The sequence below is a fragment of the Pocillopora damicornis genome, chromosome 7, assembly GCF_964200805.1.
Source record: "Pocillopora damicornis chromosome 7, jaPocDami1.2, whole genome shotgun sequence".
Lineage (NCBI taxonomy): Eukaryota > Metazoa > Cnidaria > Anthozoa > Scleractinia > Pocilloporidae > Pocillopora > Pocillopora damicornis.
Genome location: NC_142676.1, coordinates 2,654,802 through 2,676,867, shown reverse-complemented (window position 1 = coordinate 2,676,867; position 22,066 = coordinate 2,654,802). Strand labels below are relative to the sequence as shown.

The 22,066-nt window shown below is 37.7% G+C and overlaps 2 protein-coding genes across 4 annotated transcripts; one reads left to right on the top strand and one right to left on the bottom strand.

Annotated features, from left to right (window-relative positions):
- Positions 1-99: 99 nt before the first annotated feature.
- Positions 100-10,664, top strand: LOC113679795 (AP-5 complex subunit mu-1). The gene is made up of 14 exons (XM_027196764.2): positions 100-474; positions 1,299-1,440; positions 2,019-2,120; positions 2,279-2,352; positions 4,042-4,117; positions 4,730-4,864; positions 5,053-5,133; positions 6,409-6,465; positions 6,956-7,213; positions 7,776-7,876; positions 8,299-8,387; positions 8,749-8,897; positions 9,754-9,850; positions 10,152-10,664. Exons 1-14 carry the CDS (start codon positions 410-412, stop codon positions 10,241-10,243), a joined length of 1,518 nt encoding a protein of 505 aa, XP_027052565.2. The 5' UTR covers positions 100-409; the 3' UTR covers positions 10,244-10,664.
- LOC113679797 (selenoprotein N) lies at positions 10,274-22,065 on the bottom strand. Of its 3 annotated transcripts, none has more exons than XM_089213408.1 (13): positions 21,564-22,065; positions 19,899-20,075; positions 19,069-19,231; positions 18,397-18,574; positions 17,491-17,642; positions 16,769-16,810; positions 15,074-15,124; positions 14,510-14,679; positions 13,763-13,868; positions 13,218-13,321; positions 12,912-12,979; positions 11,409-11,504; positions 10,274-11,199 (listed from the first exon to the last, which is right to left on the bottom strand). In XM_089213408.1, exons 1-13 carry the CDS (start codon positions 21,888-21,890, stop codon positions 11,106-11,108), a joined length of 1,728 nt encoding a protein of 575 aa, XP_089069534.1. In that variant the 5' UTR covers positions 21,891-22,065; the 3' UTR covers positions 10,274-11,105. The 3 variants fall into 3 exon arrangements, with proteins under 3 accessions (XP_089069534.1, XP_089069536.1, XP_089069537.1); XM_089213410.1 differs by having other exon boundaries at positions 20,007-20,075; positions 21,564-22,058; XM_089213411.1 differs by lacking the exons at positions 10,274-11,199; positions 11,409-11,504; positions 12,912-12,979 and adding an exon at positions 13,036-13,101.
- Position 22,066: the final 1 nt, after the last annotated feature.

The following is a 22,066-nucleotide window of genomic DNA, read 5'->3' as shown; positions in this document are numbered from 1 at the left end:
ATCAAAGGTTCCTGATGAAAACATAACCTGTGATTGGTCAGTTAGAATTCACGTGGTAATAATTTCGTCACGCACAAGTCACAGACATTCACGTGTGTGAGGGATGTATCCTGTTTTGGCTCTATATTTGTCTCATCAAATGCTTGTATGGAGCCTATGCCAAGTCAGATTTGCATTTGATTCCAGCCTACTTTTTTTTTCAATAATTTTGGCGGACCAAAACGTTTAACCGAGTCCTCTTTCGACTAAACAGGAAGTGAACTATGTTCGAAAGCCACCTTCACTGACCTTGCTTGACAAAGGACTGGGTACAAGGTTTCTATTTTGAACAAAATGGCGGACGGACGTTGCTGTCTATCTGTCGGCTAAGAAAATTAAGCATGGCTGGAGTTGAATAGAGATTAGCTCAATGAGCTTACGTGGTATTTGGGTTTTTTCAGCCCTTTTTGAGTCCGACGGTGTCCTGTTTTCTCGGTAAGTGGAATGTTTCACGTGCTACCCTCAGAAAATGTTTCACGATACATTCTCACCGTTTGTGACCGTCCGAGATACGTATGTAATGAGTTATGCTATTCGTTTTTTGTAAACCTTGCTCTTGCTTTTCAAACTTTGGTTGCTAAAAAATGAATTAATTTCCTGGTGGGCGTGGGTCAAAGGGTACACAGAGGCATTAAACGAGAACTTTGAACTGAGGAATTGGAAGGAAGCGTGAACGGACTGTGGACTATGCAAACCGAGTGAAATATGACCTAGGGTGTTAAAAAAATGTGTCTGTTGAAGAGAAATTTTCAGTTCCATACAATCCAAAGTAGTCCCGTGAGCAATGCTAAAGAACATTTAAATACATTCACGACCTCCAAGAGTAACTAGACCAGTGTCTCGTATTTCCTTACAATGTCGCTCCTGAAACAAACATTATTGTTATATACTTAAGGACTCTCAGGGAAACAAAACTGTTTCCCTTGGGACCATACATTAAGTGTATGCTGGCATGAGAAGAGAGCAAATGATCCCAAACTTGAGAAGTATTGATTGTTGAACAAATTACCCCAGTCATTACCATATGTAATTTGTGGCAACCAGTATGGAGAATGTACATGCTGATATTAGAATTTTAGGATTAAGCGGCTATCTCCCCATTTAGTTGTCACTTCAGGGTGGGGCCATTGATCTGGAATTGGGTATAGGCACTTTTTTCAAATTTCACCCCTAATGTGGGATCTTTTTCTGAGGAGGTAGAAGGGCAGGTTTATTAGAATCACCATAACAGAAATTTTTGCATTTTGTATAATCTTAAGGTGTTTTCCAACTGTTGAACGACGAGCAGTTCTACATCAGGGAGCACTTAGTTTAACACCAATCCCTGGCGATAAAGAATTATGTGAAGCTGTGCTTAAAGAGCTGGGATGTAGGAAAAAGCAGGGAACTTCCCTTGATGAGGTTGTGTCTTCTTAGTTCTGGTTATTATCATACTACACCTCATTTGATAGCTTATGTAGAGCAACAACTCAATTAGTTTGCATGAAGGTAAATTTGTGTGGCAGGCACAACCTGGAGTGTCAGACCTAGGCAGAACATAGGTGAAAATTGGTGACAGTCAGCATCAGCAGGTGATTGTTCCCCTTAATCATATTGATAGCTCTGATAAAGCAAAGTACTGTTTTCAGCCTCACTGTAGTTCTGTGCAAAAACAAAAGCTGGGATTTTGCTAAAACTCTATATAAAGGATACTATAAATTATGCATGCATTTCTTTGGGTGAAAAACCTAATTGCAAAATGAAAAAATATCTACTAATTAAACAAAGTTTTCAAATGAAGTTAAGTATTTTGAATTTTGAATGCCTCTCAGGGAGCCCGGATGTTTTAACTAATTTAATGTAGAGCATAATTACAACATTATTTCACTGCTCTCTGATTTTATTTATTTGAGGGAGGTAAGGAAGGCACGTGCTTTTTGGAGAGGGGCTCAATGCCTTGATTTTCTGATAATAGTCGTTACAATGTCATATTTTCTCAGTTTGACAAAGATGTGGATTTGTGCAACAAGCTTGAACAAAAACCTGCACATGAAGTCAGATTGAAGAGTGGTTTATTATGGCCAGTTGTTATAATTGAAAAGGTAAGGCAGCATTAATAACATCATCAACCTTGTTTTTTCAAAAACCATTTGGCAAATCATTAAGCACAGTTAAGTATAGTTTGATGACGATTTTTGCTCTCCCAACTTCATGTCCACAGTTTATGCTGGGTATTGTTTTGCATTCTTTTTTATTTTAGTTTGGTTTGGTATTCGTGTGTCTGCCTTTGGTAGAAACTGATCTTTCACATGGAAAACCTCCCCTTGTTAAACTGTAAGTCAATTCTGTGTACTTAACCCCTTAACTCCCAGATCAAATTTGTACTTCTCCTTACAGTCAACCATACAGTTCTTTGAATGTTACTTCAGAGAATTTAGTATTGCATCAACTAATTATCCCCAAATTGATATTTTTTGTTATTCTCATCACTTATCTGATTGATATTGTATTGATATTGTAAGGAGAAATTCTGTCTTGGACACTCACAGGAGTTAAAGTGTTATTATAAGCAAAACTTGCTTATTATTTACAATATTGCTTGCCCTGTTATCAAATGTAAACTGAAGGAGGAAGAACATTTACTGTGACTGCCTGTCAAGCCTGGAACAGCTTACCGCTATCTATGCGGAAAACAGCATTGCTTAATTCTTTTAGGAACTCTCTCTGGAAAAAAATTTTTGAAGAACAGCAGGTTTTAAATCATTTTATTCTGTGATTTAGTTATACTTTTGTACTTTTAATTGATTTTATCTCTTATCTCTTGTATTTTTATTTGTTATATTATCTCATAGTTATGCCATAGTTTTTAACATCCATATTGTACATAATTTTAGAGGGCCACTGGTTTGTTAGTATTTTTATACTATTTGAGTGCTACCCTCTTTAAATTAAGTCTTTACTTACTTACTATCTTTAAGTTAAATCATGAGAATAAACGACAGTTATGTGCAGTTCCTTACCTTGTTGGACACAGTATTATAATTTAAACAGAGGTTCTTGCACTTCTTATATATATTGATGGGGTGGTACATTACTAATTGGCTGGAATCAAAATATTATGCCACTGATGAATTTTCCTTTCTTCCACTTAACTTTTGCTACAAGTTTTCCTCCACACCCCTCTCAGGCCAGTAAAAATTATTTTTGACAAAATTTACCCTCATTAGTATTAATAAACTGAAGGTAATTGATGTCAGAGACAACACCTGACTATTTTTCCTAAAATCAGTATTAAGCATATACCAAACAGGCAAATGGTGCTTAGCTTAGTGCTCAGTGTTGATTGGCTGGTTCAAAGGTGAGCAGCCAGAGAGGCAAGATCACACAAACATCCCCAATTTGATTTCTGACTCTTTTTTGTTGTATATTAACAGAAAGAAAGTAAGATTGTTTTTTGGTTTCTGTGTAGTATACACCAAAACAATTATTCACCTCAGTTCAGTGTTAGTCAAAGTGGTGGATATTTACCTCCACTTTGTTCAGGAATTGTTAACAATCCTTGCTGGTTGTTTTTGTTTATGATTATTTGTATTTTTCTTGTAATTGCCATTATTGCAATAAGTACTGGTAATAATGTGATTTCAAGTGCAATTTGGTGCTAATGGGCACAAGGAAAATTTTTCAAAGACAACAAAACTACATGAACCCGTGGAGCAAGTGCAATTTGTTGTCTGAAAAATTTACACATGCTTATTAAACCAAATTGCAAGAGAAATCATGTTATAACTTGTTAACAATGTACATGAAAAAACATCACAGAAAGTCAAGACAGACAAAATTTTGAAAGTGTGTGAGCCCTTTTTGTAATTTACATTCGTTTTACAACTTTGCACTCGTGTTACATGCAAAAGCACTTGCTTTCAGCCAACCAGAAGCTTGTAATTTTTCCGTGTACATTATAATAATTATGATTACAAGCTTAACTAGTATTGATATCTGTTTAATATTTATTTTCATTTTCAGGCCTGGTGTGTCACTAGGATACTCCTTACTTCACTCCATGGTTGACTTCGTTGGAACTTGGACCACCAAAGAGGAGGTACAGAAACTCTGCTTTTGTTATAAAGTGATACTGCTTTTGAATTGGAAGATTTGATTGTTCATAATTTCTTTAGACTTTTCTCAAAAAGGTAATGCACTGCAAATCAATGAGAACAGTTTTGTTTTACATCAGGGTAATCCTGTTTAAGTGATAAATTTGTCTTTTCTCTTTACATGTTTTTGGGATAATATGTTAGATTTGATTACTGTAAGATGTTAGCAGTCTATTAGTCACTTTGATTGCAAGGAGGCAGCATGGTGGAGTGGTGAGAGTATCAAACTTAGAATCCATATTTCAAGGTCTTGGATCTTACTCAGACTGCCAGATGGATTGATTTCATCATAGTCCTTTTCAACTCCGTGACCACACTTTTTAACAGCTGACTGGATTTCCTTCAGCCATGAAGGGTTCTGGAACATTTCAGGGTTGACATAGATTATTTGAAGGTGGTTATTTAAGTGGAGTACCGAAAAACTACAGTGTAGCTGAAGAAGCAAAAGGTCATTTCCATCATTAAAATATTAATGCTGACAAGTTTTTAAACATTTGGTTTCTGTGTTGTGAGCCCCAAATGATTTGTTTATGTAGAGATAATTTAATTTTTTTCAGCTACAATCTAAGATGAATGAGCTGTGCAAGTTCCTTTGTGTAGCTGCTCCCTTTGGTACTCCAGTTGACACAAATGTGGCTACAATTCAGTCACTTGTCAACTTAAAAGATGTGACTGTACCTCTTAAAAGCAAGGTTTGTAGTTTTGAAGTTAACATTGTACTTATCTAGATAATGGTAATGAAATGCCTAAATTCTTAATGATTTTGTTACACAATTTTCACTGAATGCATATATACAATAACACAACAAGGTGTTTGTATTAAGAGGGTGGCAGTAAAGCAGAATGAAATTGTGAAATTCCTTTTTGTTGTAACTGTTAGCAACCTGCTTGGAAGCCTGTTCAGTACAAAGGGAAACAGCAACTTGTGTTTACTGTTAAAGAAGAGATCAGAGCTGTTCAGGTGTGTGACTGTTAATAGTGATGACTTCATTCAGAATTTGATAGTTAACCCTTTTAACTCCCAAAAGTGATTAATATGTAACTTCTCCTTATTATATCAGGGCGTGAAATTGCGCCTAATACAGGCACCAATGGGACCAAATTTTTCCCTTTGGCAACCAAATCCTGAAAATTAGTTGCCAAATTGGCGACTAGAATGTTTCATCATAACCTTACCAAGAGATATCATGAATTTAAAAGATTGCAAAGATAAATCCGCGGCAAACTTCCTCATTAAGTTTGTTTCCAAAACACAGCATGCGCATCTCGATCGATAACTAGACGCCAACTTGGATTTAGATGAGCTTGAGAGTTGTATATCATCCCTCGTAGTGTCCACTTTGTAGCACGTTAAAGATCTTTCCCCTACCTTAACCTTTGGAGGGTCTCTCTAGAATGCTGACAGCATAAAAAAAGGTTTTGTTTGTCTTTGAAAATGGCAACCAACTTTTTTTGAATTGGCTACCACTTTGAAGAATTTCGGAGCCAAGTGGCTATCAGAAAAAAAAATTAATTTCACGCCCTGTATATCCATACATTATCCTGCAAAATGGTAAAGAGAATACTCAAACTTATCTGGTAGAGGTTTTTATCTAGATCTAACACCAAATTCTTGTCACCAGTCTAAAAGGAAATCTGTACAGGAGAAGGGGAGAATTAACAGTCAGATCTTGGGAGGAAAAGGGTTAAACTTAAGAGTATGTTTCCATAACCAACCATCTTAACTTTGAGCAGTATTTGAAGTTTTATTCAGTAAGGGTGAAGTTCAATCTTTACCAAAAAGTTCTCTGTGGTCACAATTTTCCAAGTTTTGAAATTTGAAAATTCCGACTAAGCCAAAGATATCACGTAAGCAGGCTTGGCTAATTAACCTCTTGGACTCCATATTTTTATTCTCTAAGCCTCAAGTTATGGAGAGTTTCATTGTCATACAATGAATATAGAAAATTCAGAATGAAATATTGATATTGGGCTGTGTAGATATGAAAGTTTAGCAGTAGTACTGCATAGTTTGAATGAGATTTCAAGAAATTGTGGCTCATAGGAGGATTTACTTAGTTGAAAGAGAGCCAGAAAGGATACTTGCCCACCTAGGAAGTAAACTTACTCTAGGGAACTAAATGTTTGATCTATCCTTATTAAGAAGTTGTCCACTCTGAAGCTATAGTAACTAGATGCTGCCAATCAAATTGCAAGTTAAAAAAGCTTTTTTTTACTGTTTTTTTTTTCATGTCAGCATGTGAAAAAAGAGGTACAAGATGAGAGGCAACTGTTTGGGATCATTTTATGCAGGGTAAGTAAAAAGTTTGTGGTTATTCATCATGGATATTTTGCCACTAAGGAAAAGACTTCAACATTAGGTAGTAACTCATTACTACTATAGGACTTGAGTAAATCATTAGTTTGTGTTCCAGACATATACACATCCATGACTGGATGATATAAAGACTTTTCAACAATAATAGCATACTTTTTATTAAGCTATCTTACTTAAACTTTTACCCAGGTGATCATAACTATACAAGTTACACAACTATTACTCATGAATGATAGGGAAAATTTACAGTATTGATAATGCAGACAAGATTTGATTGTTTTGGTAAAAACAATATTTATTTAGTATGTCTCTTAATAAAACTGAGAATTAAACCTTCAAATGACCATGTGGCCAGCAACCAATTACCCTTAAATTGATTAACAGTAAAAAGACCCCTTTTCCTTCTGTTGGGCAAAATATGTTAAGACTTATACTAAGACCATTGTCTGATGACTCTTTTTACCAGGCTGACTTGGAGGGTATCCCAGAAATCACACTGAACATCACCTCCTCCACCCTGGATTTTCTTGTGGTCCACCCCTGTGTGCTTGAAGGAGATACTCATGTCCAGATCCCCTCCTTTCAACCATCCCAGATGCTCAAAGGGCCTGAGTTGGTAGGTAGGAAAGTAAGATTCAGGCCTCCAACAGAATCATTCCCTCTGTGTCACTATTCTGCCAAGACTCCACATGGCTTGCCAGTCCTAGGGATATACCAGATGCAGGTAAAGTGTGCTTCCTTGCATAGTATTGGATTTCCATCAGAGGAGATGAGTGAAAGGGGTTACGAATGATGGTTATGTATGGCTCATTGCCTACTGTACCTCCCTCTTAAGCGCCCGCTGCTTTTTTGCTCATTTCTAGCATAGAATGAACCTTTATCACCAGCCTTTTTACATACATAATGACGAAACCTGTTAAAAAGACAACAACCACTAGATTTTTGTATGACTATGATATGCCATTTAAGAGTTTCAATTGGCTCAGCTATCATGGTGCATGAGCTGTTAAACTATGCTGGAAGGAAAGAAATTTATATATAATCCTAAGTTTGTTTTTGTTAATGCTGTCACAACAATAAGATTTGTCAATTCTTCATATTTTTCCCATGATTAACACCATTTAGAAGTAATCTGACTTATGTTGGATGTGAGCTGTGGATAGGCCATGCATGTTCGATGCAGTATATGTATCAGAGAGTTATTGTAGTATTTTTTAATAATAAAGTGAAATTGGCAAACAAAGATATAAGAATTCAACAGAAATCCTGCCTTGATCTTACGTTAGGGAGATGCAAACTCTGTGCAGGTTTCAGTCCAGTTAAGACTCAGCAACAAAGTCAAGAATTCATTTGAATATTGTGAAGTTCATCTTCCCTTCTTTCACAGGTTAGTTACTTTGTGCCTCTGTTCTGCTCCATGATGGAACTTTAATGAGTTATCTAGTTACATGGGGCACCAAACGGCACTTTTATTAACTCATTTTGGTCTGGAATTTTTATTTTTCTGATCCAAAAAAAAAAAGCTTAAGACTCAATGCAATGCTTGGAACTTGAGATTAAGACTCAAAAAGGTCTCTTTTTTTATCATACAAGAACTTTTGTAAGGCTTGACATGGACGAGAGGACGATGAAATATTGTAAGGGTTTTCAGATGGACGCCATATACTTACGATTCTCGGAATGTCCCTTCCCCCTTCCCCCTTCCCCCCCCCCCCCCCCCAAAAAAAAAAGAAAGAAAAAAAAGAAAGTTCTTGGTACCGCACTAGGCTGTTCATATCATTTAATGTCAGTGCCTTTTACGGTTTTCAGGGGTCCCGTTGTAAGAGTGGATTCTGCTGGTCCATCAACTGGCAACATTTTGCTGTCTCCTGATAAAAGACGCCTTGTTTGGGATGTAGGTCAGTGCATCAATAATTTTCGTATTTACTTGTTTGTTTGGTTTTATTCGCAAGGTATTGCAGAGACTATACCACTAGAGATTTTACCAAAAAAGAAAAGCGCTCATATTCGAAGGAGAAAACACTGTATACGAGGCTGACTCGCACGAAAATTCATGCCAGATCCCCATGGAACCCACGCACGCACGCTTCGCCCGCCAGTTTTAATTTCACGAGCTCTACCGCTGGTGGGGTAGCGCTAATGAGAGCTTGCTTGCAGACCCAAGTGTTTTGACCCAGAACACAACGCAGTGACTCTATTCAGGGCTCGAACGCGAACATTGCTATACGGTTTCCAGCATCTTATACATTGTATTTGTAGGTCAGAAGTTTCCGTCCAAATCCCTTGAAGTCTCCCTGAGTGCCACTATATTTTTCGGTGAGAAGAGGCAACAACAGGTGACGGCAGACGGTCTGCAGCCTACCTTTGTAGAGGATCCTTTCTGTACTGGAATCAACTCCTATGCACAGGTGAGTAACAATTTTTTTGAAGGTACACGAAAACGACAATACCTTGCAAGCTTTCTTGGAAGAGATGAGGTGTTGGGAAAAGTAAAGACCAGATATAAGACTGATAGAAAAGCCTGCGCCAACTACGTCACCAGTGAGGCCAATCACGCACCAATCACGATGTGGTCATTCGCGTTTTCCCCTTTTACTTGGGTGTTTTTCCGAGGTCTATTTTGGTACATATGTCATGAAGGTTCTTTTGGAGATTCAATGAAGACGCCTCCATTTATCATTAAAGTCCTCTCATTAACGATCGTGTTCATCCTATTCGGTGTCTGATGCTATTCAAAAACATTATGGGCTTGAGATTTCTGTCGCGCTAACAGCTGATGAGGGCGAAGCACAAATCAATTGTCACCCAAAGAAATTGAGAGCGAATGATCCAATTGTTTTAAAATGAATCTTCTAGTCATTCGAAACTCAACAAGACGGGTACGTTTTTGTTTTATTCTGTTTACGAGCGCACTCAGTTGGGCGATACCCTTAACTTGCAATCCATGACGGAATAGATAGCGAATAGTGTAGTTAACCCCTTAACCCCTAAGAGTGACTAGTATCTAATTTCTCCTTACAAAATCACCACTGAATCACACATTAAGGTCATGAGAATAAAGCAAATGATCACCAACTAAAGAAACTCTTGATGATTAGACAAATTCTCCTCATCAGCACCCTAGTAAATGTATAGAGAACAGTATGGAGAATATAGATACTGATGTTAGGGTGTAAAGGGTTAATCAGGTTGTAGCATTTGTGACGGAACATCATAAAATTTCTACCTAAAGTCGATAGCCATTCTTTTTTTTTTTCCAAACAGGTCTATTTCAAGATACAAGACTTCACTTTCTCAGGATGTGCCATAGATACCAGGTCACTGGCAGTTTATCCCGTAGGGAAATTCAAATTGAATATCTGTAAGTATCAGTGTTGCTCTATTGGTGACACTCTGACCTGTTGACATGTTCTCAGGATAGAGAACAAAATGTCTATTTTTAAAAATGTCCTCTTGTAGTTATTTCTGTGGCAGTGGAATTTGTGAAAGCGGCACGCTCGTGACGAGACGAAAAAAACATCTTTCTCAAGTTTATCAGTGAGCCTCGGGGACTCGAACCAGTTTTCCTGGCTCACCCCTGAACTCGATCAACATGAGTCGCGCATTAATTTCCTCGTTGGGTACGTTTCTTTCTTTCTTTCTTTCCTTTTTTTTTTTTGTAGCATACGAGTTCTTATCGGCAGACTACAAGATATGGAACACCAATGGTGAAGCCTTGTTCGCATTCCCTCCTCCTAAAGCAGAGTCACCGTGATGAGAACGCGCAAGGCATTTTGAACAAAGATTTTGTATTAATAATAATTTATTTCATACTTCTACTTTCTGTGTAAACTTTCGACTTACAAGTATGTGACTGGTCAGAAGCTTTTTAAGGTACAACACGACGACAATCGAAACTACTAAAAATATTTCTGGTCGTTTCATTCAATTTTCCCAGTACATCAAACAACTTTCACACGAAGTTTCGCGTTTGGAAAAGTCATTGTCATTTAGAGTTAGTATGAACGAACAACACTGATGATAACAACAAAAAAACAATTACAATAGCAGTAATGATAACTATAGAAACAACAATACTAATAATTGTAAGAGGAAAACGGAAGCCAAATGTTGGTCCTCTACATTACATTAAAAAATTGTAAAATTGATATAAAATAAAGATATTGCTTGTAAAACCTCGTAGTACCGTCTGTTTAGCTTGCAGTCTACTGTTTGGATTTCACCTTACGGTCCTTCTACTACTCTCCTTCACAGCCGTTCCTGGACTCGTCACGCAACTTTCCTCCCAAAGAAGGGAAGGAACGTTGCGTGACTGAAAAGAGTACAAGAACTGCTGTGAAGGGGAATACTGTTATAAAGGCACGGCCGCCTAGTACACACTCAGCAGCTGCTTATGGAAAGTTATTGAAACTCCTGAAATGGTAGGGAAAGTTAGAAAGAGAACATCCTAGCTGTACTTTGAACGAATTCTTACACGATTTAAGAACTGAATCTTGCTATTAATAAAGATATTGTATGAAAAAAAGTAACAAAATATGCGGAGAAATTTGTCTACATGAAACGATGTAGCTTTTTTACGATAGTCAGTCATTCACTTGTTAATTTTTTTGCTTAAGCTAGAGTTCGTTGAATTTCTTGGCTCCCGTGATACCTTCTTCCAGAAACTTGTAGTAAATATGCGACAGAAGATCATCAAAACCTGGTGGAAGTCTGAGGAATAACAAATGAAAATCAAGGACTTCTAGTTCTTGGTACAACCTCCTCTTTCAATGTGGCTTAATACAGGATTTTGCTTCTTTACGTAGTGATTAGATCATCCATGAAAAAGGGTGCAATATGATGTAATTTGGACGAAAATTACCCTTGTGAGTTTCTCAGGAGTCAAGTAATGAATTAAACAAAAAAGCCCGTTATCTTACATTTCTTCGCCTGATTGCCTCTCCATTAAATCATTTGCATTCATTTTTGACACAACCGTTCCGTTTGGAAGAGAGACCACTAACATCACGGGAAACCTGCAAAGAAAATTTCGTGAGAAACCGTCGTGTATGCCTGGTATAATGATGTCTACTTCGAACGCACGTGAGACCCTCCATAAACATTTCCCAATAAACAATAACAATAACGTCATACTTACCTCAAGAGAGGTGTAAACAAAGAGACTTACCCCCCCCTCCCCCTCCAACCCTCCCATATTGGTCTTGTTTTTGCGAGGTCATTTCTCGTTCTCGAGCAGAGACATATCTCAGTGATATTTAAAAATTGGTTCATGTTTAACGTGCGTATATAGAGTTATGGATTCACGCGGGAAGTTTGGAGAGCACGAGAGAGACTTGATAGTTGCTCTCGGCGGCACCACGAGAAACTCTAGCTTCAGCGACAACAACAACAACAACAACAACAGAAAAGGAAGCTAAGAAATAATTATTGAAAGTTCACTGAGTTCAGGGCACAGAAGTCTGATTGCAGGCGCGCGTTCTGATATGACAGTAATGCCAAAGGTTTCGATTTTTATTAAAAAACTTAGTTATCACCACGCGCTTCCACATAAGATCAAGAGAGCAAGTTCTGCTAAAACTTATCTCAAATAGCACTACAGTGCACCATCTTGCCAGATGGTGTTTCTAAAATTTTGATTTTTTTCTCCTTTTTTTTTTTTTTTTTTAACCAAAACAGAAAAAAAAAAACAACAAAACAGAACAGCAAAAACAAAAAACAACAACAACAACAACACCGACACACTGACAAAAGGTCTGTCAGAAGAGGGGAAACAAAACATGTAATGGGAATGGCTTGGAAAATGTTTGTGGGTTACAAGAAGGAGCGAAGCTTCAGTAAGATATGCAGTTTGTTAGTTTAATCTCCTCTTGCTAATTCATAGATGCCCTATACTGAAGAAATGTAAAATGGTTTCCGTGTTTACATAGCCTGATGTAAACACGCGGGAGGTTGGGAGAACACGAGATAAGCGTTGGAATCCACGACGCGAAGCGGAGTGGTTTCCAGATCGGGCTATGTAAACACGGAAACCATTTTACATTTCTTTTATAAAATAAATAATGAAAGAGGAACGAAAACCGTGTTTACATACGCTCATGTAAAATGGTTTTATGGCCAATCAGAGCGCGCGTACTATTTAAATTATTTTATAAAGCTGTATCTTGTAGGTATAAAGTGTCCACACACAGACCTTTGCGGTTTCAGTGAGGTGGGCAATGACGGGAAGCAAACGAGTTCATTTCCAAAGTAAGTATTACGCCCTGGAGAGTATATTAAATTATTTGAGAAAGCTTTTCGTTCTGTGGTGAACGGAAAAGTCCTAATACATAACAACGAGCGTAATCCGATTCCTATGAACTCAAGATGTTTTTTTAAACTCTTGGATTGACCAATGAATGTATTGAGTAACAGTTTCGGCCTACTTGTAAATATCCAGATGTGCCTGGGCTGCTTTAGTCACCTCTAAGTTAGTCCCATTTGCTGCTATATCCTGTGAATACGATGAGTGAAGAATCTTAGAACTTCCTTATAGAAATATTCAAATTAAAAAAAAAAAAAAACAAGTGAAGAAGTTTATACATTACGCAGAAGCAGAAGGAAGGCTTCCTTTTGCTTTAAGGAAGAAAAAGCAAAAAACAGCCAATGAACTGATGGAACGACGAAACTGCGAACAGACAAGCGAGCAGCAGTACATATTCTAGAAACAATATGCCTTTTTAGTTACAAACCTTTAGCTCTGCAACAAGTGTCCAGCTGCTGATGAATTTCTTCTTCAACATGTGGACCACGGGCGGGCTCTCCAACGGACCTTCTCGGAGAGTCCGCCCCGAACCTTTGAATTCAAGGCAAATCAATCTTCTAAGGTCGCGCTTTAATTGATAAACGTGAACCAATTTACACAAATCACTGCACTCTTTCCAACATTAAATAACTCTTGTCAAATCTCGCTAACTTTCGTTGTTTATCGTCGACTAGCATTAACTCTCGTCGACAAAAAAAAGGGTGATTGGTATAACAAGCGACCTGACGTTCTATTTTCTTCTCGCATAACATGAAGCACACTCCGTTGAGCCTGGGGGAGGGGGGCGAGGGGATACGGGGGGGGGGGGACTGCGTAACCAAACCAAACAAATCCCAACGGCCAGTCGGAAAGACGGACACTGATACAAGCGATCATAAGACAACGCACGTTAAGAACCTCTGTCTGAAGGTATTTAACTGAATAACTACAAAAAAGTCTTGGTGAAACATTGGATAAGATTAAAGATTATACCTCAGCATGATTGGTCGTCTAAGGCTCCCCACAGCAGAATATGATGAACCAATTTTTTTTCTTCTTTGGCCCTATTGAGTGCATCTTCAAAGGACACGTAGGGAACCTGAAATGTAGATCAAGGAGATAAGCTTTGAATCTTGGAAGTCGAGTGGTCCGTTAGAGTCTCCTTTTATCTTTAATCACTTCAACAAAGTCATGCGCTAGTAAGTGCACTTTTCGATGGAGCGTCACATAACTAAAACCATAGTAATCATAAAATTCGCCAATTTGCACGAAGGGTATTCATCTCAAAAATCCAATGAAAACTCGACGTAAAAACAAACAATTTGCCAGATGCGCGGGAAAACGCGAGTTTTCAAGTTGCAATTGGTTTTAGTTTTAAATCTGATTGGTCGAGAAAGTGGCGCGAGTTTTCTGAGTAGAAGATCATTTGGGATTGCTTTGGTTTTAGATTACCTCGCTGTGCGATTGATTCAGAAAACTCGCGCCACCTTCTCAACCAATCAGATTCAAAGCTAAACTGACCAATCACGACTTGATGACGCGCGTTTTTCCGCGCATCAGACAAACGGTTTTTTATTACTTCTCGCCTTATCATTTGAATGCTCTAGAAACATTTTTCTAAAAATGTATGGTGTTGCATTTATCCATTTGCTTATTTACTTAATCATTCAGTTAGTAGTTTGTCAAATTTAATGACCAAGCAACTAAACCTTGACAGTTGAGTTTATAAATGCAGTTTACCTCTTTAAAAGAATAGAACGCATCTTCAAGCGCTTTGTAAGCCTTGTCAAATGAAATCTCTTTGTCCCACTTGATAGTCTTGCTGGTGGATTCTACTTCTTCATCAGTTTGTTGTTGACCAGGCAGAATCGAAGGCATGACACTGTTAAGCTCCATTTGGGGTAGAAACCCTGAGGAAAAAAACATTTATACTTAAAAGTTGTGAATCTGTATTAGGAGATAGCATAAATATTTCAATTGAGAGCGGGAAAACCACAACTGCCAATCAGGCTGAAGAAAAAAAAATAACATAGGAATCAATGAACCCTCACAGTGAAAACAAGCAAACTGTCTAAATAAGGTGTGGGAAAAGGTAAGGTATCAAATCGTAATTTGTTTTGAGTGGTCTTACATCTCAAAAATTAAGAGGATCATGCAACTTTTGTTATGTAAAACTTATCGTGATCTTGAATTACTCCTGATTGTCACAGTAAATTGAAACGGTAGGAGAAGCATATCTAGAGTCATATTTGCTAACCTTTCATTTTTTCAATAAGTTTTATGACTATGAAAAGTTCTACTAACCAATGTCTACTTCCATGTCTCCAGGCCCCCCACTGCTCTCATAACTTGTGTCTACATTGAGAAAGAAATACAGTAAAAACCCGCGTTTAAGAACCTCAGGTTTTTTCAAGTTAGCCTCTAAAGGTTTTATATAAATGGTGTTTACTGGGAAATTAGGCTACCTGGGTTCTTAATCAAGTTCTTAATTTTTGATTTTGCTTTTTTTGTAGACAAAACAACTTTTATTGGTGGGTGTGGTTGTGATGCTCCGCTATATGCCAGCCTCATAGTGTCCTGCTTACATGGTTAACTTATACACACGGTCGGATATGTTGCACAGCTATGGATGTATTGACAGAACAGTATTATGGTCTTACGACACTGTCGGTGTTCTGGCTAGTTTTTGAAACCTTTTTTGTAACGCATGCGATGTACAGTATCAAATTTGAAAAACTTTAAATTCTAAAAAAAAAACTTTTATTTAGATTTTAGCCAAGAATGGTTCTTATAATTATAAGATAGGTGCTTCACTGAGAAATTTCAGCCTAACAGGTTCTCAAAGTTTAGGTTCTTATACGCGTTTTTTTTCTGTATTACGAGGAAACAAGCTCTGTCAACTGGAAATACCCTTCCCTCGGCCAGTTCCTGATGTATTCCTCATAAGTAAATAATAAATAGACTGCACTTTCTATCAATTTATCGGCGTAATTACCCATGCACTTGGGATGTTGGGAGAACAAGAGAAAAGTTTTGTACATCACTAGCCGTAGGTTTACAAACTTTTCCAGTTTTTGATCGATTTTGATCGATCAGGGCGCTCGTAATTTCTCCGTTATTGTATGGGTGGTTTTGGTTATTCAAGTGCTGCGTAAGTCAGACCTGAGATGAAAATTCGGAGTGGTGCTCCGCATCAAATTGCTGTTGAGGCGCTAAAGTACATGCGTCAGTCCAACTTTTTCAAAAGAAGGTTTCAAGAATTAACATTTGGATTTGTTAGCTCTTGCGCTTCTGCTTTCAACTCCGATAATCTATAGTTTTCACTGGATCATAAGCGTCGGAGTCATAAGCGGAATCGGAAGAGAATGAAACCGTTCTTATTCTACCGACTCCGATTCCGTTCAGCTTATGACCTAATGACTCTACTAATGTCTCCGATTTTCGATTTTCCCTCGGTCGGAATCGTTCTCACGACTCCGACTACGTCTCTGACTCCGACTCCGTCGCCAGTGAAAACCAGCCTTTAGTTGTTTGACAACGTACATTAAGTGAAGTGTACCTAAATGACTAGGGATCTGTTATATCTTTGGCCTCTAAATATATCTTATTAGACGTTTTAGTGTGTAGTATCGCTAAGTATTTTTACGAGTTGTGCTGTATTTTGACGAGCCCGTAGGGCGAGTCACAATACAAACAACAAGTTAAGATACTTAGAGATACTACACACCAAAACGTCTAGTAGGTTATTTATTACCCCACTGCTATTTTTTTCCGCTAAGTCTTTCTGCTCATTTCTTATAAGGCGGGAAAAGCAAAGCGGATAGAGAAGCGTAGCGAGCGCAGCCGACTGGTTAAACAGGTTTTTTACAGTACAAAATAACCAACCGTCCAAATAACCGTACAATATCGCAGGATATTTGTGCTCTATTCAGGCGTTATTTGTACTCTACTTTGTGCAGCTGGATTCGATTGTTTATGTATTGAGCATTTCAGTTCTACCTGTGTCCCCTTCCGCTACAGCGGAGACAAGCCATTCCATATCTAAAATGGACAAAAGAAAGCACATTTTTAAACTCATACAATTCTTGTAGGAAAGAACTAAACAAGTTAAAACATGGAAACAATTCACTTGAACTATAATAGTTATAGTAATAAGCTACATCGACTTCAGAATAAAAAAAACCTGATGTTTTGATGTGTAAACTATATTAATAGTAACAATAATTCCCTAACCAAATTAAAGGCCTTGGGCATTTCACTTGGTGAATATATTTTGTATATTTTATTTCACTATCTTATAGTAAATGAGTAAATAAATCACTGCAGTGAGGCTGCGTTTCCATCGCTCCTGGTTTTTTGCATGGTTTGGCTCCAGTTCTCGATCATATTGTTAGCTCTCAAAAACAGGCTGTGAATGAAGTAACAATTTAAGAGGCTAGGAAGAGTCGAACCTCGAACGACCATGCAAAGAATCCTGGCTCTGCCGCCGACTGAAGTAATGCGTCACAGATACCAGTTTGGCACTCAGATGTTTAGGACAAGTCAAATTCAAGTGGATTCTTGGAGTCCCGTATTCAAAAGGAGTTTCTCTTTCGTTGCGCAGCACTAGTGTGCTAATCTTCTACACTATTGGATTGTCAATTTAAAGGTGTCAATAACGTTATTAGGGGTGAAAACATGAGCGCTCTACAATGTACCCTAGTTTCTTTAATAATACTCACCCACGTTCAAACTTTTATTATTAGGCACAGCCAAGTGAAAAGACTCTACATGAGTCCCATCTTTTTTTATCACAATATTACCCAAGAACTGAGCAGGAGTGAACCAAAATGGCAATAAAGGAGGTTCGTTCAGCTGAAACTCTGCATGTATCCTGGCAAAAGGAAAGTCAAAATGCCCTTCAAGCACTAAGTGACGAACGTGAACCATTACAAGTTCGCCCCAACCACCTTTGCAAGTCAGTCGTCCCCTTACGTAAAACGAGTTTTCCCCCACCTTTACCAGTTCGCCTTCAAATCATCCAACTTGGTCTAAGAGATTAAAAACTACACTATCTAGAAAAAACCATTCAATGTATTCGATTACTCAGACTAAGGTGTCTTCCAAATTGCAATAAAACTTATGAATTAAGAGACATCCTTGAGACTCTTCTTAGCGACCGGTTAATGCGAAGTTTCCTTCTAATCCATTAATGAGTTATAACATGCTGAACTTCTGGCCTCTTAAAAGTATCTGCAGCCATTGTATTACAAATATCATTGGCTACTTGATTAAATGAACTATTTCAAGCCACATTTTTCTTGCTCTCATTCTGCTTCTGATGATCACTCAATGGAAAATTGGCGTATTTCAATTAGTAGTTTGTGGTTCAAAATCTCTTGATGCTAAATCTAGCTCTGCTGAGCAAGAGTATACCATTGGTTTAAAACCTCTTTATAGTCTAATTCAGTGGTGCTTTGCAAGATAAGCTCTTGCAGCTGCATAGGGCCATTGAGTATAAAAAATTGCTTTCTGTTAAAGTTAATAATGAATCATAATGGCCTTTAGAGGTTGTTTACTTGACATGCAACCCAGCCGGACAATTGGATTTCTCGTATAAACATATTAAAACACAAAAAGGTGAAAACCTGAAAACAATGTCCAAGTAGTCCTTGCTCTCTGCTCGGACACAGGCAACTGTTCCTTGTGGACCAAACCTGGTCAGCAGAAACGGCCGTGGATGGAACATACTCAACAGTTTGTACAATATGGCTAGTCTCCCTTTCACAGGGGTGGGGTAGTGTCTATTGCTGGTCAAACCTGGACCTGCGCATTTAAATTCATTTATGACTATGAGCATTGGACAGCAGGGTAATGAAGTTACAATTTAAAAGAATACCAGCAACAATTTGTGATAGTATTGGGGCGGGATTAAGGGAAGAGGAGAGAGGGATGGACAATAGAAGGCAGAGTGTCTAGCTAATGTATGATCATTCTAAGTTGCCATTAATTTGGAGATCCAGAAATAATGCAGTTTTACAGAAATCACCAGAAGAAAAAAAAATGTTTTTTAGGTAAGCAATATTGCTGGAAATCATTTTTGAAAGTTCACATCACATCTTGAACAATAATGGAAAAAGAGGTAAAGCCTCCAAAAAAAAATTGATTATGTCCATTAAACAGTAGTTAAAATAAATCTTGTTACTTAAAATGGAAGGATTTTCCTTCAGTACCTCCATCATTTTTTTGAGATAAATACCACATTTATCAATTTATCAATTTTATAAATTGAAGTTAAAATAAAAATTGGCACAATGTACCATCTTTATCAATCCTTGACTCTACAATGTGCCATGGTTGGCCTAATGGTGGTTCAAGGACTGGGTAAGGTAGAAATGCTCTAAATTCATCTACTGAGTATGTTGCCATGGGAACTGAAGAGGTGTTCCATGATTTCAGTCCCTGCATTTGAATTTCATTTCCCTAGGAAAAAAAAACCACACATGTTTATAACTTACAACTTCAACAGACCCCTTTGTTGTAATTTACAAGGGGCAAAGTCAGATCCCTTGATTCAACAAATATAGATAAGCACAATCTCTTTTTAACTAGACTGTGAGAAGTCCCTCTTGTTCTCCCAATTCTGTCATGCAATTTAAATAGAAAATTCCGCAAACAAAAAAATTGATGTTAGCACACTGCGCAGAACTCTGGGTGTGAGGCACATGTTTGGTGCTGACATCAATTTTTGTGTGTCTCAATCCCTGAGTTCTGTGCAGCCTGCTAACATCAATTTTTTAAAATTTTTTTCCTCACTTGACAGACTTCACTGAAAAAGGAGGGACTGCTTGTTGTCTAACTTTCACGTTTCAGTATAATTCAATTTAAACATACAATTACGCCAATAGTCAGAAATTCAAAAGGTCAAAAGTATTACCCAAAGTAAATTTTGTATAAATCTGTTCATGTGTAACAGATATTTCTAAATGGTTTTATTAAAATATTCAGCAAATTCAAAATGAAAAAAAATCTTATTTACTAGACTCAGTAACTACAGTATGTAGTAAATTTTTTACATGAATATGGTAGATTTTGTTATTCTTGTCCAAGATGCATGGCTTACTTAACTCACATCAAAATTAATACTCACATCAAACCCTGAAGAATGATCATCAGAATACTTGGTCATTGATGTGAGCACCAGCGAAGTAAAATTACTTATTACAATCAACTGTTCTATTGCAGCCATGTGAGTCACATCTGGTGCAGAAGTATCACTACTGCTGTCAGCTACTTTCATTTGATGAGGTCCTTCAGCAGCTGGTGCCTGAGTTAAAAACATCAGATGTTACCTTTTGACCCCTTGGAGTGACTCAATGGATAATTCTGTTCTGCTTTCGGCATTTGGGTTAGTTATATATATATGGATGTATTTCATTTTGGTTTTTCAATAATTAATTAAGTTAAGGTCTCAGGAGTGTCTTGTGATTCAACAACATTAACATTCCAGGCCATGCAGTGAGATCACTTATAGGCCCAAAAATATATTAAAAGGCACGTATAATTTAAGCTTCTTGGTTCACCTAGTAGTTGCTGAAGAAATAGCCTTTAGAGCAGAGCTGTTAAAAGTCGATGATGTAGCTTATCTTTTTGCGACTAGCATTAAATTTCTTGCCAATTCCTCCTCAAACTCCAATACAAGATTAAGACAAACATTACTCCAGCTGAAGTATATCAAACTCTTTGAAAGCATACTTTTTAACTCTCGACCCAACCTAACTCAAATTTTTTGATGCAAAAACTAAATTACATCTTCAGCCAATTCTGGCATATCAAGGAGACCATCCATTAGTTTTCATCACAGGATTCAAAATAAATGTTGTTCCTTAAATTTTCATCCACAACACCATGTCTTACACTCAGGTTTTACCTCTCACCACTTTGTTTGTGAATTCAAGCTGAATTTTTGTTAAGCCAAAATGATTCAAAAGAATAGCAACAGTTGCAACCAATATTGTAATAAAAGCATTTAGTGTCAAACACTTTATTCTGTTGTTGAGAGTTCAAGGATTCTTAGAGTTTTCCTCAGCTATTTGCTGCATCTTTCCTTTTTGTACTCATTTTTTTTTTGTTCTTTTAGATACAACCAGCATTGCTGTAGTATCACTCTAACACAACTGAGCTGATATAGCGAAAAAAAAATTGTTTACAACATTCAAGGAACTACGGATTTTTCCGCTATAGTAACTGTCATAGTTGTTAAGGTATAATTAATGTTCTCGTAACATTTGTGAGGCTCGTTTGTTAAGCACTAACCACGTTTATTTCAAACTTCAAAGTTCAAGGTCTTCTGAGGATTTACTATGTTCTTCCATTTGACCCTTAAATGCTTAAGATTTAAAAAGCACAGTGAAATCCAGAGGGGTAAGGAGAGTTTTTCATGCAGCACCTTCCTCATTCTAATGTTCAACTAGTGCACGCCAATGACTCATCAACATCCTAAGTCAGCGAGATCCCTAACACCTACACATAACAACGATTGAGCTTTAACCGCACGCGGCTTTTACTAGTAGACTTAGAGTGAGGATAAGAGGTAGGAAAAGCAACAGAGAAGTTGACGATGAAGCTGTGAAGGCCGAAGAAGTAATGATCAAATATTTTTAAACTGCAGAGCCTGTTAAACCTTCAGCTAAGCATGATTTTCATTTCAGTCCCCTCTCGTGTTCCCACACAAGATTGAGATCGTTCTGCGTGTATCCACAAGTGAATTTCTACGAGTTTAAAAAAAAAAATAAATAACAGCGCGATTACTTACTTTTCGACGCAAAATTCTGTTCGCAATTTGGATAAATTCCGACAAATCCAGAACCCCATCCAAGTTTTCATCGAATGTCACAAACAGGCTAAGCACTTCTTCATCAACGACATCAAATCTTACGCCGGCTTCACTGTTACCCTCTGTGTAAGAAAATTGGCGTTGAATTCGCATTATGACAAAGCGATCAACAAAAACAGCAACTATTGCCACCAAAAGTGTCGTGAAGGCAATCGTCATCTTCTTCGTTTTGTGACCGGAAGTGAAATCTTCGGAGCGATTCTCCACTGCAGCAGTGGCTGTGTATTCGCGGTTTTCGATCATCATCGTATTCTTTCGAGCACAAGCACCATTGCTGCAACTTAATGCAATAGCAGGGAAGTAGTGGAAGGACCACACCGGTTTCAAATTTCAAGGAACTACATGTTTAGTGTACTTTTAAACGCTGCACTAGCCTCGCTCAAGTCCGGTGTTGCTTTCGAACTAACAGCGCGCTCTTTTTG

Bases quoted from the DNA above. Each gene is read 5' to 3' on its own strand.
- LOC113679795 (XM_027196764.2), top strand. From the start codon at position 410: ATGAGCTTACGTGGTATTTGGGTTTTTTCAGCCCTTTTTGAGTCCGAC. The intron at 7,214-7,775 runs GTAAAGTGTGCT...ATCTTACGTTAG, and splicing joins TAGGGATATACCAGATGCAG to GGAGATGCAAACTCTGTGCA. The intron at 9,851-10,151 runs GTAAGTATCAGT...TTTTTTTTGTAG, and splicing joins GAAATTCAAATTGAATATCT to CATACGAGTTCTTATCGGCA.